Raw genomic sequence first — 17,704 nt, forward strand, 5'->3', positions numbered from 1 at the left:
CCCCCCCAGGGGGCAGTGTGAGGGGCCGATGTTGTCGGACGACAGCGCGTTTATGCATCTGGGCTCCGCATGTGAGAGATATAACTACATAACTAGGGTTACGTATTGTAACCCTAGTTATGTAGTATATAGTATATAGTATATTAGCACAGGCGGAGCCCTCTACTCGGGGCACTGTCTGTCCCATGACGCTCGCTGAAGAGGGTGTAGGATGACGGTCAGGAGGCGAGACCGCCTTTTATACGGGTTGCTTGCGCACGCATTCAGGTAGGGGCCGGCTCCGCCTGTGCTTATATAACTAGGGTTACAATACGTAACCCCTCGTTTCTCCGGTTCAACATGGACTCTGCAGCTTCTCCAGGAGAGGAACCTGAGTGCTGCATCACCGCTGGTATGGCAGACTCTACATGTGCCTTTATCCAGACTGGATAATGAGGTCATCTGTGGGAGCATCAGGTGTAGTGAGGTGTGGAGGGGGGAGGTTTTTGCCGCGCTGTAATGTTTTTCTGATGAAGGTGACACCCACACTCAGGACTGTTGGGGGGTGGACATCAGTTAGAAACCTCTCATCCATTCTGTGGATTGATCTAAAGTTTTCAAAGTCCAACCCCCCCCCCCACCCAGAGCCTGCAGTGATGGTAGAGCTCCTTCTGCAGGGAGAAATCAGAACACACTTCATTAGTCTTTTTGTCACATCTTTTTTCTTTAGATATGTATTTCTGATATTGAGTTTTAATGAACGATAACAGTTTTTTAGATGTGAGTTTATTGAAGTAGTTCCAGTGGTTGGAGTTTTCCCTTTCCTGTAGTGGGTTAAATTATAGGTTTTTGTGCATGTCAATGGTCTGCAGAGGCTAAAATGTGCTAAAAAGTGTTATCTCTCCAGGGCGAGAAATACTCCCTCTGGACACATTTACCAAAACCAACAATGTGTTGTCTCTCAATACTTTCTGACATCCCTACCTTTCTGTGGCTCTTTTCCCAAATCCCATTGGTTTCTACTGAAGATTTAAACCTTAAAAAACATCTCAAAAGTATTTTTGAAGGCGTTCAAAGGGTTTTCCTTATAGACAAGGTTGGTCCAGTGAGTGCTGTTAAGACTGTAACATCATTCATATTAGTCTGGACAGTATGGCTTCGTGGAGGCTTTCCCACCATTTATAGGGCAAAAACAGTTACCGTTAACATCTATTGTGAAACAGGAAGTGGAGCAGGGATCAACAGGATGTGGAGAGGAAGCAGACAGATATCTGCTGACACATCACATGTCCCCGCTGAAGGGAGGCTTCTCTTGGCTGACTCCCACTGTCAGCCTCATGCAGTCAGTTCATGCTGTAGCTTCTCCACCACCAGCCCTGCATACAGGACTGCCTCCTCCTGCTTCCATTTTATTAATGCGGTAAAATATAAAAACAAATATCTGGAATGATCACATTTGAAATGAATGGTATAAGTGCAACAGGTGGTGTGTTGTATTTGTCAGCTCATAACTCATGGATGTAAAGATGGCTGCTAAAGTTAAGGATGTTTGCTGATTTTACAGCAGGTTGACAGTGTTTCAGCCCTAACCCAAGCCAGCGTCACTTATGGATGTGGTTGGGTGTGTTCAGTACATGCTCTGTTGCACCTGTCACAGCAATGTCACAGTGTCTTGTGTACGGCTGTGCGTCAGTCCAGCAAGGTGACAAGTTAAACGTATTAAACAATAAACTGGAGTGAAACACTGATGCAGTAGTAGCCAGTGTGCTCTACTTTGTACTGGGGGGAGACATCAGAGAAAGGGATGCCGACAGGCTGAACAAGCTTGTGAAGAAGGCTAGCTCCAGAGGTGGTGGAACAGTAGAAGTACTCAGATCTAGAACTTGAGTAAAGGTAGAAGTACCAGAGTGTAGGAATAAAAATAATAGGAATACTCTGCAAAAGTCCTGCATTCAAAATGTTACTCAAGTAAAAGTAGAAAAGTATTCTCATCAAAATATAGTGAAAGTAGCGACAGTAAAAGTAGTCATTGTGCAGATTGGTCCATTTCAGAATAATATATTTGATATGTTTTATAATGATTGATCATGAAAGTGTTCTCAAAGCTGGTAAAGGTGCAGCTAGTCTGAATGACTTTGTATACTGCAGGGTAGCTTGTGGATTTACTCCAGGTGGAACTAAAGTCTGATTTAACACTTGATTATATTTCACATCATTCATCCACATCTGTAAAGTAACTAAAGGTATTCAATACATGTAGTGGAGGAAAAGTACACAATTTACCTCTGACTTAGTGGAGTAGAAGAACAAAGTAGCATAAAATGGAAATACTGAAGTAAAGTAAAAGTATCCAAAGTTGTACTTATGAGTGCATGTACTTAGTTACTTCCCACCTCTGGCTAGCTCTGTTGTTGGAGTAAAACTGGACAATCTGGAGGAGGTGGCAGAGGGGAGGAGGAGGCTGGACTGTCTCAACCTGTAATGTATGTACATATGGGATTTACATTTAGATGTATTTAAGTATTTAATTCATAATTGTTCATATTTGTATATAAACACTTTTTTAGTTTTATTCTATACTGTTACTTGGTTTTAAATTTGCTTTCCTAATGACGCTTCTTTGAACTCTTGCCTGTCCTCTCCTGTATTCCCATCCTGTTAGGGTTAGGGGTTTACATGTGTTTTGGCCACATTTGTGTTTATATATTTACATCATTTTAAAGCTGTGTGTTTCTCCTAATGTTGGTGTTTTGGACAGTTGTAGCATGTTTGCACCTGTCGGACTGCTACAGGTTTTGTTTGCATGTGTATATTTTGGGCCTATAGTGTAATTCTAAATGAATCGAGAATGAAGAACTGAATGTTAATCCCATAGCAGGAGAGGCTTTTGTGTCTCCTCTAAACCCAACATTACAAAGCAAGACACCATCGCTAAACATTGCTATTATTTTTTAGTTCTTATGTAATTTATTTGGTCTACTTCCATATGTGCAAACAATCGAGTCCCTTCAAATAAAAAAGGCAAGCTGCTATTATTAAAACTTCTGTTCAAAATGGACACACAAAGATGAATGAATAACTCCTTCAGCGTATGGGCAGATATCAAAATAGTTGATTTTATTTGTACTGTATTAAAGTTCTAAACACAGGCAGTGGTTTTACACATCACCATTCAGACATGGGATCCATGTGGTGGAGAACCTCCCAAAGCGTTACAGTACAGTGATAAAGTCCTCTCTCCACAGCCTTCATGTAGCACAAATCAAACCTGTCAACAATCAGTGGTTCTGTAACAAACCTAAGCTGCCCAAACCTTTGTTTGGATGTCATGTGATGTGATTACAGCTGACCCTGGGTCAGGGCTGCAGGGGGGTCATCAGGAAATCAGTGACATGTACATATCATTTGCGCTTTTGCAAACTTGTTAAAAGTTCAAGAACGTTAAATATCTTGAAAAATATCCTTACTATTACAATTTCTTCCTTCATATTGACTATTTCCTTCAACACATTTAGACACTCCCTTGTAGAAAGTGATTCTCTTTAGAAGTAAATTCTCTCCAGCCATCACATGGATGGGCCTTTAAACTGGGCTATTCAGAACATGAAATACATCATACATTAAGACTTGATTCTGTGGTCCCGCCTACTTCATATAAACTCAGCCAATGAGCTTCCACCTACCTGTTTACCCAGGACTCTTTATTATGATTATTGTTTGTTTCAACCTATATTTGTCTACTCCTATCTTCCTGTAAACTGTTCTTGGAACAGTGTGTAGGTACATTGAGAGCACTCTAAACCCAGAGACATGTCCTTGTATAATTACCCACAATGCACTGGGCAAGAAAGCTTATTCTGATGCGCAGCTCATGAAATGTGTCACACAAAGAATGATATACAGTCTCGGTCGATGGTCGTGGCTTCTTTTGTTTTTCCAATCCAGTTTAGATTTAAACATGGCCACTCCCACATGATCAAAGCATGAACGCAGCGTCATTGATAACATGTAGCACCCCATATCCATTTTTTACCCAAGCTAGAATAGAACTGATATGACTTGTTCAGATGGGGACGGCGATGTTCATGTGTCATGTGAAGTTGAAGCGTTTAAATCTAAACTTGGTTGGAAAAACAATAGATGCTTGTAGCTCTGCTAATCCATCAACAGGGGGGTGTAAAGTATCAAAACACTTTTTTTTTTATTTCACCAAGAGAGGTCTCGTTCATTAAAATCAATACTAACACCGTGAAGTCAACCACTGGAGGATGGACTTCTAAGCTACAGTTCAACACTACAGAGAGTGAAACAGAAATATGACATGGTTTGTACTGACTCCATGTTCGGTCTGATCAAATTTCTACTTATTTTATTTCTACCTCCCACCTTACATCTGTTACTTTTAATATTCTCTAGCCGATTTGATGAGCTGCTCAGCAGACTGATAGCAGTTTGGATACATTTCATTTGGAAAGTTGATGTCTCAGCTTCTTCTTCCTCTCTGTATGTTTGCTAATGAAGCCTTCCAGCTTTAATGTTGCCCATCAGCACTTCATATGATGCCTTCAGCACAGGATATGGCGTTTGTTAACCACCTTAAACATTCATTTTAACAGCTTCTTTATAAACTTTGCTAAATTCTAAAAGGATCATTTTGCTTGTATTATCACCCACACTGAAACATGGCCTTTCTGTTGACAATTCAAATGACTTCCTGCTACCATATTCCCCAAACACTTGCAAAGTCTACATTTGGCCGGTTTTTCATAGGAATAAAAAATACACCAAACAAATGGGCCCAGAAAGCAAGGCACGTTGCCAGCAGCTGTTATCAAACAGTGTTCAAGGTGGAATTAATTTTCCTCACGCTCTCTGTGAAGTGTGTGTGGCCGTTGCACTTGCTGAATAAGCATCTCGTTTCCCTCACACACAGGCGGGGTCACACTCTGGTTCTGCTCTGATATTCTTTGGTCTGAGAGGGTGTTCCTCTGAGTAAGGCTGCCTCCCTCTTCATCACCGGTCACATAGTTCAGAGTGGATGAGTCCCTCAGCTCCAGCTCACATCATACTGCGTCCAGCCCTCGGGGGGGGCCAGGAATACCCTGCGACCCCGGTACAGGAAGTTCACTACGCCCCTGTAACCTGTGCGAGGAACTCCAGATTTCAAGTCGTCCATCACTCCTAGATTTCGAGCAAAGACTTTGAAAGTGTCGCGGCTCGAGTACTGCACCCTGAAGGGCCCCGGGCCCCTCAGGGTGCCCCCCTGCTGCAGCTCCTCCATCTTCACCAGGGGGGCGCTGTAGACCTCTTTTATAAGCCTTTCATCGTACTTCTCTTGAAGCAAATAAGACAAATCCTGTTTGGTAAAAGGCACAAACTCAGTGTTTAGCTTAATGTAGCGCAGGTACTGGTCGAAGAATTGACCTAAGCTGACGCCTTTGCGGCCGAAGGTGATGGTGCGGGAGATTTCGGGGCGGATGCAGGAGCGCTCCTTACGCTGCTCCGGCTGACGCATCCAGTCGTCCCAGAAGGCTGAGGGCCACTTGGGTTCCAGTTCTGCCCACATCTCTTTGAGCAGCATCCAGCCCAGCCCGGGGAAGAAGTCTGTCCTGTAGAGCAGCTCAGCTTTGGAGGGGTCCACCAGGGCGTCTCTGCCGTTATCGTTCCACGCAGAAACACACCACAGGGTGGGGTCGGCGTGCAGGATCGGGTACAGTGCTCGGAAATACTCAAAGAAGTCAGGGGCCACCTTAAGAGAGGAGAGGGAGGCACAGTGAGCTACAGTCTCAGAAGCATCATTGAAGGGACAGTTCATTACTATCATTTAAAAACATTCCATTCAATTTTCTCAACTTACAACAAAACCTCTAGGCCTTTAAAGAACAATTGGATTTATTTTCATAGTTTTGGCCATTCTTTCTATTAGTCTAAATAATATGATAGTCTCCAAATAAATAGCAGAGCTCTGGGAACAGAGCAACATGCACAAATACTGTAAGTACAGTAGGTCAAAGTTGAAGAGGGATGTGGTCTGTTTGACCGGGAGTTGTGTCGCCAACCAATCAGAGAGTACGACCGCTTGGGTTTCTTCACCACACATCCTCTCAGGTCAGCTATTAACTCGCTGTGTATATTGTTGATTGACTGATATAGAGTGGTGCAGTAATCAGTCCTAAAACCTCAATGGTCATTGGCTAGAAGCCTAAAATAGGCTGAAGAGATTTTCATTTAATGGGAATGCTGTTAACAGCATTCCAACTAACTGTTATTCTACGGACGAAAAGTTTATTATTCCGCCGGTATTTTGGCCCTCTTCTCCTCCCGCATTGAACATCGCAGAAACTCCGTTCAAACATCAAAAAACGTTCAGCTTGGTCGGGAATCGATGGCTATTACTTTTCTCATTCATAACTTTCATAATTCCAGAGATACATCCCATAATACATCAAATTTTTAACATTGAAGTCAATGGAGAAAATCTTCAGACTTCAACCAAATCTTCATGCGATTCAACTGCTAACTGTTCATTCATACTTTCACTCAGACACCTCACTCCAACTTTACAATGTTACACATCTTTCTGACATTATTCGCGTAAAACAACTTTTAAATCTGATTCTTCCTTTTAGAGATATTAAACATTGTTCAGACCTTGTTTTAGAGGTTTTCTTCACATTTTAACATTAACTAGAGTGCGTGATGTCACAGCTAGAGGGTAGAACATCTTGAATCTAGTTAATGTTAAAATGTGAAGAAAACCTCTAAAACAAGGTCTGAACAATGTTTAATATCNTAATACATATGACATATATTTTACATCTCTTCAGTACCGATAAAAAGACCGATAACATCGGAGCTTAACGGTACCACGGTCTTTAATAATTCAGCCCCTGGGTCCGCTTAATACCAGGGCTCGGTACCCAACCCTACTCAGAGCTAACCTGTACTGCACATGCTTCTTCGCATGTGTGTGAAGAAGCAGGAAATAAAAAGGAACTCACCTTGTGGTATAACCGGCAAGAGAGAAAGCCTTTGAGCTCCATACTGTTTCAGAAATAATCCTTGATAATCCATGATATGGCGTTTCAACACCGCAGTATCTGCCGGTAGCATCTCCCGCATGAGCTCAGCCCCCTCCTCTTTTTTTTGTATCCATTTAAAAAAAAAAAGAAAAGCTTTATACCCCAAACCGGCAGTTTTGAAACAGGAAGTGAAATGGAGGGATATGTGGCATGCAGTGGCGTAACAAGGTTGTGATTGGCCCCGGTGCAAATATTGTTTTGGGGCACCCCCATCGCCCCAAACATTAGCGCACGCTGATGCGCTCACACACGCACGGACATACACAACCACTCAGAAGCACCACATGTATAGACTATCAACAAAGCCTGCCCTGGCCTCAGACCACCACAGCCTGACAACGGCACAGCGAACTAAGAAGAGGATTACACCTGTGTCCTTGATGTTTGTCTCTGGGGAATGGGCCGGTAGACCTACATAGACCGGTTGCTATAATATAGCTTTTGATCTTAGCGTCGGGGGTCTCAATAGCGCCATAGTCCCCTATCGGTTGGGGCCCTTGGGGGAACTGTTGGACCACCGCCGGGCACAGGCTGGCTGGAGAAGAAGGTTGCACAACCACGGCCACGGATACAGCTTCACTTGTGGAGCTAGATGACAATGATGGTGGTGAGGCAAGGGGGGCTATCGTTAGCCTCCGGCTGCACGTCAACATTGCTAACGTTAGCGCTCGATTTCGAGGACGATGTGTGACAAAAAAAACATCTAATTTTGTCAGTTTAGCTGTTACATCTCCTTGTTCTATCTTGTCCTTTCTCTTTTGAGCTCTACTCTTGTGTGTTGGGTTTGCTGTACATTATAAATGCAAGCTATTACATTTTTTTATAATGCTGCCGAACTTGCCTATGCTAGCTACATTACAGTACAGGTTGATTAAACGGTTCGCTCGTCACACAAGGTATCACATGATTTGAAAGGGAGCAAGGTCATTGGACAGACAAATGATTAATTAATTAATTATTTTTTACATGGGCCCCTTGCCGGCTCTGGACCCCGGTGCGTTGCACCGGCTGCACCGTCAGTAGTTACGCCACTGGAGGCATGGCTAGAATGGGTGATCTGTTTGGTATTTTGAGCAAAACACTTCATAGACATGTTTTTTATATATTTGTATACATCTGAGGCCTATGCTATTGCCTGGAAATAGCATGATAGGTGACCTTTAAAGTTAGTAAAAACATTTGTATCCACACACTGACAGTACAGTATGTGTTCATTTGTTCCATTCCATGTTATTAAGCTGACTTTTTATCCAAAGCGACTTACAATCACTCAATTATATTATTCACTGCAGCTGCATCATGTTGAGTAAAAGACCCCATGCTTTTATGTCCTCACCATTTCATCAAATGGAAATATTGTATTTCAGATGAACTCATTTCACATATTATATCCACTGAATCCAGACATATTTGCCAACTTTGACCTTTAAGCACAATGAAACAATAACATGAATCAACAGTAAACGCCTGAGGGGTTAAACAGTGCCTGCACACACAGCTTGAGTGTGTGATTCCCCTGGTAGCTCTGCAGCTTTAAAGAGGTTGGATAGAGTTTCCACTGGGAAAGAGTAATTACATGTTGCTGCTAGACAAATGTGGGTTCATGAAGACTGGAGCAGCTCCCTATGGTCCCACATGTGTCTCAAATATTCATTAGGGAAAAATCTAACAGGAGCTTTTAAGACTTTGTGAAAAACGTCACGTATAGTAGTCATCAGGCCATTGCACAGCATTTATCATATGTATGTATGTATGCAGGGCCAGCGTTTTGGAATAAACTCATATCAATTATTCTACATCAGAACTGCATATTCAACTGATGTTTGGGTTTATGTGCTGACACTTAATAGGGAAGTTGCTAAAACTCCTAGCAGCTTCTATAGGTAGATTTAAAAAAAACAGTAAAAAAAGGGCCTCAGCAGCAGGAGAAATGGTACAGGAAATGTAACTTTGCAGCAGTTCTAGTGCCTTGAAAGTCAGCAATTATCTTTCTAATGAGCAGGGAAATCTGGCTCCACTCATGGGACTGCTCTCCACTGGCTTCCTTTTTTGGACTCCTGACAACTCAGGCACCAACTCCGTTTGTTTTGGCTAATCTCAATGTGAGTTGACAGAGTTAAAGTTCATTTGACATCTTCAAACCTGCTGCACCCACTCACTTCATATGTGCAGCCAACGTTTGTTCAAATACACATTCATTTGATAGTGTTTTTCATACACATTGGTCTTTTTGATAGCCTGCAGTAGAGGGGAAAGGAAATGAGGGCTGAGAGAGAGATGGGGGTGCAACTGACCAAGGTTCCGTAACAAACATAACAAAGGACATTAACCAAAGTGCTGTACTTTAGTACAATATTAAGGATACTTTTTTTTACTCAAATATTTAGATTTTTAGTTTTATTTATAAATCTACTCCACTACATTTCCGAGAGGCATATTTAACTTTCTCTATATTCTCTTTTTGACAGCCTTTATCTCTTTTCAGATTAGGATTTAACAATAATAATAATACGTTTCTTAAACATAATGCATTGTTAAATATTTAAAGCAGCAGTCTCTGTTTTGCATTTCAGATATCTTTGAACTGTTAGCAGCTCCACTTAAAAGTGGACACAATCATTTCAATAAGCCCAGAGAGGTAAAACAATAAGAGAATGATCCAAAGAAATACGTACAAATGTATGTAGTAAAGACTTTTTGATCTCTCCTGTACTTAAATGAGTCTTGTAATCCAGCGGGTTAGCATCCTCTGACTGAAATGTGTGTATATAACTAACTCAACCTATATTGTAATCAAGATGAGAACCGTAAACAAATAAACAAGTACTCGTTCCGGTTAGTACTGTTTACACAGGGAGGTGGAAACTAAATGTGTCCTCTTTGTATCATGTCCTTAGTCCTAACTAAGTAGGCACATGGGTGCTGCTGTTTGTCTACCAGAAGTTATTTTTCAAGGCTTTGAGCTCAAAACAATCCATCATTTAAACAGAACAATTCCAGTTTATCACAAGTCTCTGAAGTTTACACCAAAATGTTTTGAGTTCACCACCAGTGGGGTGTTTATTGGTGTATTTTATGAGAGAATGCAATTCCTGAAGAAATTGCTAGTGGGAATGCTTTATGCTGAAAAGCTGACGCTGAACTGCTATGCTGAAATGTAATGTGTAAGAAGAAAGTGAAGAATTGAGATTGAAATGATACATGAACACTGGGGGCTTGAATGTGTGATGAGAGAAGAAAAGAAAGTAAAAAGGCTTGGAAAAGCAGCAGAATATTTGAACTGCAAACTTCTGAACTAACTTGATGGCGAATGATCTGTCGCTATGGCAACGGCATTTGATGACACCCCATAATACGCTTAGATGCGTTGATGGCTGCATCGTTACCAAAACTGTGAAGTTTTGGGGCGTTTGGAGCAGTTTCTGAAGTTATGAGAAAGCCGTGTTTCATGACGAGCATTGTGTTGCCATGGCAACGGCATTTGAAGAGATCTCAAAACTATCCCTCAGATGTCTTTGCGGCTGGACTGTTAGCACATATGTGAAGTTTGAGCACTTTTTGAACATTTTCATAGGAGTTATAGCGACATCATGTTTTATGGCGAGGGATGCGTTTCCATGGAAACGGCTTATGGTGAGATCTCAGATTTGGCGTAGAGCTGTTGAGGCATGGACCGGTGATATACAAGNTCACCAAATCTGTTTCTAATACGCAAAAAGACTACAAAATGCGTCTATGATTATTTTTAGTATTTTCGATCTTTCCAATCCAGACGAGAGATCTCTCTCCCCCGTCTGCTTGCGAGGGGGCGGGGCAGTTTACACATACACGGAGGAGATGGCGGAGAGAACGCGCTCCGAGGTGTGGTTAAACTTTATCCGTCTCGATGTGGACAATGCTCGTTACCAAAAGTGCAATAAGAGTTTAGCATGTAAGGGCGGTAGCGCGAGCAATGGGTCAAAACATTTAGCAAAAGTGCACCATATCCAGACGGAGAAATGCATCGCGTTCGACTGTCTTTCTAGTAGCTCTGTAGCCTCATCCACGAGTAACGTTTCCACGTCAGGTATGTTGTGTATGCTAGCAGCAACACAGAGTTAACTAAATTATACAAACATGGGTTAATGATTAGACGTAACTGAGTTATTTATTTTGTTAAAGTTTCAGCTATTCTGTTTACAGTTCTGTCATCAGATTATTTAATACAATTTGTTAAAACATTGTTGTTTATTTTGGATGTGAAATATTATGTATTTAATTTAAATAAAAAGCAATGTTAGTTTTGTTCACAATTTGTTTAGTTAGTTTACCTTGTTTTTTTCTCCAAAAGAACCGATAAAAGTACCGTTAAAAGACCGGATCGATAAGTGGTATCGATAAAAGTAGTAGTACCGTTAAAACCTTAACGATACCCATCCCTAGCTCTGAGTGTTATCGATGCTAATGTAAACATGCACCAACCATATTACGTCCAAAACAGTCGGGCATTTTTTCTGATAGCAACGTTTCTGATGGGGCCATGGGTGTAAAGCCAGCCTACATTTCCGATATTAAGTCATATCAGACGCAAATCTGGATCAGCTCCGTTGTAGCCCCGTTTTAAGAGATTTGGGTACGGAGGAAAAGAGAGAGGGTTTTATTTTCAGACGCCGCGTGAGTTCCCCGACACATCGGGGACACATCTTTATGTATAAAAGACATAAAAAAGTGCATTTTGCATGATAGGTCCCCTTTAAAGCTGCTTTGATTCAAAAGCTGGGTTTATAGAGATCTGTTAAACTGGCTTGTTTTTAGAGCTTAGCCTAGCTGATCATTTAGAATGGAAGCAGGGGAAGTGTGTTTAATCTCAACACAAACAGAAATGTATGACAATATGTGGTTAGAGAGCGAGTTACATGCTTGAACTATATCTTGACAAACAGACTGTGTGTAGAGTCCCTAACAGGGTCATGTACCCACAGTTCAAGGCACCGAGAACCAGTGTTTTTATTTAAAATTCTACTCATTAGATCTTCTAGAACAAAAATACTTACTATGTTCCATTGGCCGCATGATTTCTTTAATGTCTCCCAAACAAACGTTTGTTTTGGTTGCCTCTTTCTTGCGTTTGAAGGTGGGGTAGGTAATTTCTGAGAAACCAGCTCGAGTGCGTTAGAATTTGAAAATACACAACCGGATAAAATCTGCCACTTCCTTAGAGAGCCCCTCCTCCAACACACACAAACGTGCACATGACCAATGAGGGCACGAGATAAGTTTGTGCACAGATGGAAGGCTGACAGGCAGTTAAGCCATCCAGTTACTTTAGCCGGACCGGCTCCAATGATTGGTCGAGCCAGTTTCTCAAACTTACCTACTCCACCTTTAAAATCATATACATTTTATTTTCCTTTCATTGTGGGTATTAACAGCAATTGACAAATAAATGTAGTATGGATACGAACATCTCTGAATACATTGATGGTGACGATGTCTCGTCTCTATGTTGACAGATAGGTGCGGCTCAAATGTTTTTTCTGTCCCGGTGAAACTCAACTGTCGACACAGCGTAGCAATGTTTACCTTTGCCTGTATCTACCACTGGACAAACCACACAGACCTCTCCTATCTTAATCGTCAAACTATCCCAAAAAATCGAAATGCCATACAAAAAAAGAGAGCTATTGAGGATGGCAAGGCATTTGTGCTGTTACGAGAATGAGACAAAGTTCTGAGTGGACTCACCTCCAGGTCGTCCTCCACTATGACCACAGTGGAGTGGGAGAGCGTGTTGAACACTTGCTTGAGGGCCCAGTGGTAATGCCGGGAGATCTTGTAGTAGCCCTGGAACTTCCTGTGCTCCGGCCGCGCTCTGATGTCCGACAGGTCCGGTTGGCGGATGTGCATCACTTGATCTCCGTACGAGCCAATCACCCGAGCCGTCTCTGCGTGGCCGCAGTCCTGGCTGACGATGATTGGATGAAGTTGTGCAGAAGGGCGGTACTGTATCAGTCTGTCCAGGCTCCGTTTCACGGTCACTCTGTCACAGGCAATAACCAGGATGGGGATGACGACTTCTGGGGTGGCAGGGGAAGTCTGCAATTTGTTCTCGCCAATCTCTTCCTTTGGTACATTGACCTGGGGATTATCTAAGTTAGTGTCTAAAGCTTCTGTATTAACAGGCCTCTGCGTTTGTTTCACTCGAGTTTGGTCCGTATCATCCACGTTATCCTTGATAGGTTGAAGCTTCTGTGGCTGGTGGACAACCTCTTCTTTGACTTCTTTTCTATCCTCCATTTCTCTTTTCCCGACATCTTTCCGCCTGGCCCACATGGCTCTGTGACTTTCAATCTGCTTCAGTAGCTTCTTCTGGGTATCCAGCTGGACTTCCACCTCCTCTGCCAGCCGGATCACCTCCCCGGCCAGGTTAACCCCGCCTCCTTTCACCATGCCCCACTCCTCCTTTCCTCCTGGTTCGGCTCCACCACCTTCTCCGAGGCGGCCGACGGGAGGACCCCAAAGATAGAGCAGAAGCAGAGCATTCCAGGCAACAAACAGGAAAGCACTGCATAGTATAAGAGAACCTTTCTTGCGAACCATGGCCCAATGACACTAGAAAAGGGATGGGGTTGTGGAACCAAAGAAGGCGATCTCAGATGGGCAGGAAGTTGATATCAGATCACCTTGTCAGTTTTTCAAACATGAAGGTTATCCTGTCTTTTAGTCAGGAGAGTGTCAGGACAAATGTCCAATTCAAAATGAATTCACATGATCCTACTGTACCATACAGACAAGGGAAATTAGTAGAGATAGGACACGCAAGGACAGCCAAGGGGGGGTTGCAAAACTGCAGATGACAGTGAAAAAGAGGAAGTGGGGTCCCTTTGGGTTGAGGGGACGTGACTCCTTGGAAATTACCCTTCAGCCATCATCCTGAAAACAGAGCAGCAGAACAAATGATCAGCAGAATTAACACAGCTCATATGAATAGAAGCCCCTTCCACGCATGCACTTTATATTTCTGTAAACGTGTGGATAAAAGAAGTGACACTGTTGGCAAAAGCCCACACAAGATATGTGTATTTCTACATAAACAGAGAGAAAAGAGTGTGTGTGTGTGTGTGTGTGTGTGTGTGTGTGTGTGTGTGTGTGTGTGTGTGTGTGTGTGTGTGTGTGTGTGTGTGTGTGTGTGTGTGTGTGTGTGTGTGTCAACAAGTTTTCTAATTATTATTTGATTAAACTTCAAGTCCCCCCACAGCTTCATTGGCCTATAACTAGGGCTAAGGGATTAATTTAAAAATTCTAATGAATTGCATTACAGACAGAGGGCAGATATACTCAGGAAAACAGAGACAGTGTAAACCTTTATATATTTGGTCAGAATTTCAAATAAATAGTTGTTTGAAGGAGTTTTTAGAGAACTAAAAAATATATTTAAAAAGGAGATTATGTTGAAGTAGGGTATATTAAAGAGAATCGTAGAACTGGTATTGGCATTAACTCACAACCTAATGCAAACAACAACACAATCAAATACAAAATAAATCATAATTAAATCATTTTTAACTTTTGTGCATTTTATCAGATGAATAGAAGCAGGCCCTCTCTTCAGTGTTTGACTATACCTGAGATAGAAGTCTCCCCATGAAGAAACAGTGCACATGTTGAAATGCTTCCACTGAGCTCTGCACTCAAAGTAAATCAATGTGACATCGTCAACAGTGTGGATGTGACAGTAAATGTTGTGTTTTTCGTTGCACGATGGTGTGAGTGAGGAGTGAGAGATGAAGGTCACACTGAGCTCTCCACGGAAGCTGCTCAGCGTTAGGAAAGCCTAAGCCAATTGCTGCTGATAAATATAGGCGTTCAGTAATCGTGCAAGGACGGGTGTTTGACTACAAGGAGCAGGCGTCTGATCAGCAATGGATTGTGTCCGTGCTTCACAGCTCTGCCAGCTCTTTACATGTCAGACCTGATTATCCCTGTATTGCCATCACCTTACAGAGAACCCTGCCCCCATGATTCCACATGTGTCCCACCTACTGACACAGAAGACCATTAAGAAGCTCATGGAGGAATCAGATATCAGATAACTTACTTAGGATAAATAAACTAGTCTTAAATACATGTAGAATGCTCTCAGCACTAATGTCACACTCGTGTCAGGTGCTTATATTAAACAAATACATTAAAACCTTCCTAGTTTTGCTTGGTTTTTAACAGAAACAACTGTGTATGAAGCAATATGGTTCACAAGCAACCAAAAGTACATCATACAAATTAGCATAAAGTTGAACAACAACTAAAACCGGACGTTCAAGAAGATAAGGTGAACTCTAGGACCATTGCACTCGTTTTAGATACCTTTTACAACCGTGTTATGCATTACTCTGTCTTTAGGGCCATATAAGACTTTCTTCTTCCTGCTCCTGACAAAGAAACTGCTTAAAGTGTACATGTTTTGTTTTGAATTCATTGAAATGAGTGGAATAAGAGAATAAAATAAAAGAGTTACAAGATCAAATGAAATGATCTAAATGATCAAGTTGACAACAGAAGAAGCAATATGTACACTTCTAAGCTGACAATAAAGGGTGCCTTACAATAACCCACAAGAAGAAAGTAGAGAAGTAATGGTATTTAAGAAAGGAAAAGAGTCAGTCAGGGCGCTTAGAGTAAGTAGAGAAGGGTCATTAAGGACATCAAAGGTCTAAAGAGTCCAGAGTAAAGAATATCAAGTGTAAAGCTCAGCATACCTGACCTCGGAGCAGCAGATCTGTCATGCCTGCCTTTCAAACTGTTAAGCTTTAGAGACTGAACGGGAAGGAGGATGGGCAGAGGGAGGGAACTGTTGCTCTTCTTACCAATTGTACCAGCTGAAACTATTCTTTTGTACCCCCCCTCCCTCCCTCCTGTCGTCAGACAACGTGGAACTGACTGGTAGGATCAGAGAGGAGTCTGCGGCAGGAACAACCCCAGGCTCCAGACAGTGGGGGAACAAGTACTCAGATCCTTTACTTAAGTAAAAGTACTGATTTCAAAATGTTAAATTAAGTAAATTACAAAAGTAAGTACTCATTTTGCCTAATGGCCCAATATTTGAATAATAAAAAGTACCAAAGTACTGTCAGCTAAATGTACTTCAAGCATCAAAAGTACTTGTTATGCAGAATGGATCTTTTCATAGTGTTATATTGTTATGGTTAACATATCCTGTTTGTATACATGTAGGCCTACTAGCGTTCTAATTGTAGTTTGTGGGCCAAATGTAGATACCTTTTGAATACAGTATTAATACTGTGTAGATTACTAGTACAGTACTGCATTATTTCATATCAGCATATCATGTTTTTAAATGTACAAAGTAGGCTAACTATTAACTGTGAGCCTTAAAATAATGTAGTGCGGTCAAAAGTGCAATATTTGCCTCTGAAATGTAGTGGAGTATGTATAAAGTAGCATTAAATAGAGATATAATAAAACACATTGCGGCTAGTGGGGGAAGAAGCACTGAGATCCTTGACTAGTGAAAGCATTGTTACCACAGTTTTCAAATACTCCTTTACAAGTTAAAGTCCTGAGTTGTTACCTATGTATAACTACAGAAGTATTATCAGCTACATGTACTCAAGTATCAGAAGTACAAGTATTCATAGTGCAGAATGCCTCTTATGAAAGTGTTGTATTAGTATACAATATTATATTATTGTGTGTTTATCATTAGAAAATACACAAGAGTTTTGTAAGGTTGTAATTCGTCAATATGGAGCACATTTTGGAGAGTAAATAAGTAGTTCATATATCTGATCATATCAACACATGCAAGTACAACTGTCAAATGAATTTAGTGCAGTAAAAGAACAACATTTCCCACTTTATAGAAGTATAAAGTAACAGATAATGGAAATTCTGAATAACAGTGCAAGTACCACAACATTATACTCAAGTACAGTACTTGAGTAAATGTTCTTATTTACTTTACACCGCTGCAAACAGCGGGTCACTCTGGTCTGTTGAGAGGAAACAAGCTGTTTAACACTCTTTTTATGAAGCTAATAGGCTAGCTTAAACAAGCTGTCGGCTAGCTAAGTGAAACACAGAGCACAGTGTGTTACACAGGGTGTCTTCTTTACATTAAGACATACACTGCGTCTTAATGGCAAGCTTACCCGTTATGCTGACGTGCTGTTAGCTAGCTAGCTGGCTAACGCCGAGCAGCAGCGGTGAAGGGTTTTCATTCATGAGCCGTCCTGACCATGAAGCCCCGGACAGCTGAAGCCTGGCACTCCCCTCTCACATGCCGCTCTCAACCGAGTCGATACGGCTAGCACCGTGAAAGGAAATGAAGCGAACATCCAGCTGCAGCACCAACCGCCTAGCTGGCTAGCTAGCTAATGTTTGCTAGTCGAGCCGCCGCTGTATTTCCTTCTGTCAAATCCACGGTGCATCTCTGTGTTTCTACCCAGCACCTCCACCTCTGGTTCCCATTATTCCCCCGGCACTGCTACTATCATCATCACCGGCAGCTGCTACTGTTAGCAGTGTCTGATACACACGTTACAGTGCCAGCAGCCTGTGTGTCCACAGTGCCATGTTGCTGCTGGAACTAATTTCCTCTGCCCTCAGTGCCCTGGCTCAGGTTCTCATACTCCACTTGGCTTCAC

The 17,704-nt window shown here is 42.0% G+C and overlaps 1 protein-coding gene across 1 annotated transcript; it reads right to left on the reverse strand.

Annotated features, from left to right (window-relative positions):
• Positions 1-3,071: 3,071 nt before the first annotated feature.
• Positions 3,072-17,704, reverse strand: mgat1b (alpha-1,3-mannosyl-glycoprotein 2-beta-N-acetylglucosaminyltransferase b). Its single transcript, XM_010767444.1, has 3 exons — positions 17,210-17,704; positions 12,786-13,973; positions 3,072-5,728 (listed from the first exon to the last, which is right to left on the reverse strand). Exons 2-3 carry the CDS (start codon positions 13,638-13,640, stop codon positions 5,027-5,029), a joined length of 1,557 nt encoding a protein of 518 aa, XP_010765746.1. The 5' UTR covers positions 13,641-13,973; positions 17,210-17,704; the 3' UTR covers positions 3,072-5,026.

The sequence above is a fragment of the Notothenia coriiceps genome, unplaced genomic scaffold (genome assembly GCF_000735185.1).
Source record: "Notothenia coriiceps isolate Sejong01 unplaced genomic scaffold, NC01 NC01_scaffold00004386, whole genome shotgun sequence".
In the NCBI taxonomy this organism is placed as follows: domain Eukaryota; kingdom Metazoa; phylum Chordata; class Actinopteri; order Perciformes; family Nototheniidae; genus Notothenia; species Notothenia coriiceps.

Bases quoted from the DNA above. Each gene is read 5' to 3' on its own strand.
- mgat1b (XM_010767444.1), bottom strand. From the start codon at position 13,640: ATGGTTCGCAAGAAAGGTTCTCTTATACTATGCAGTGCTTTCCTGTTT. The intron at 5,729-12,785 runs GTGAGTCCACTC...TCCTCTCTTAAG, and splicing joins TAGTGGAGGACGACCTGGAG to GTGGCCCCTGACTTCTTTGA.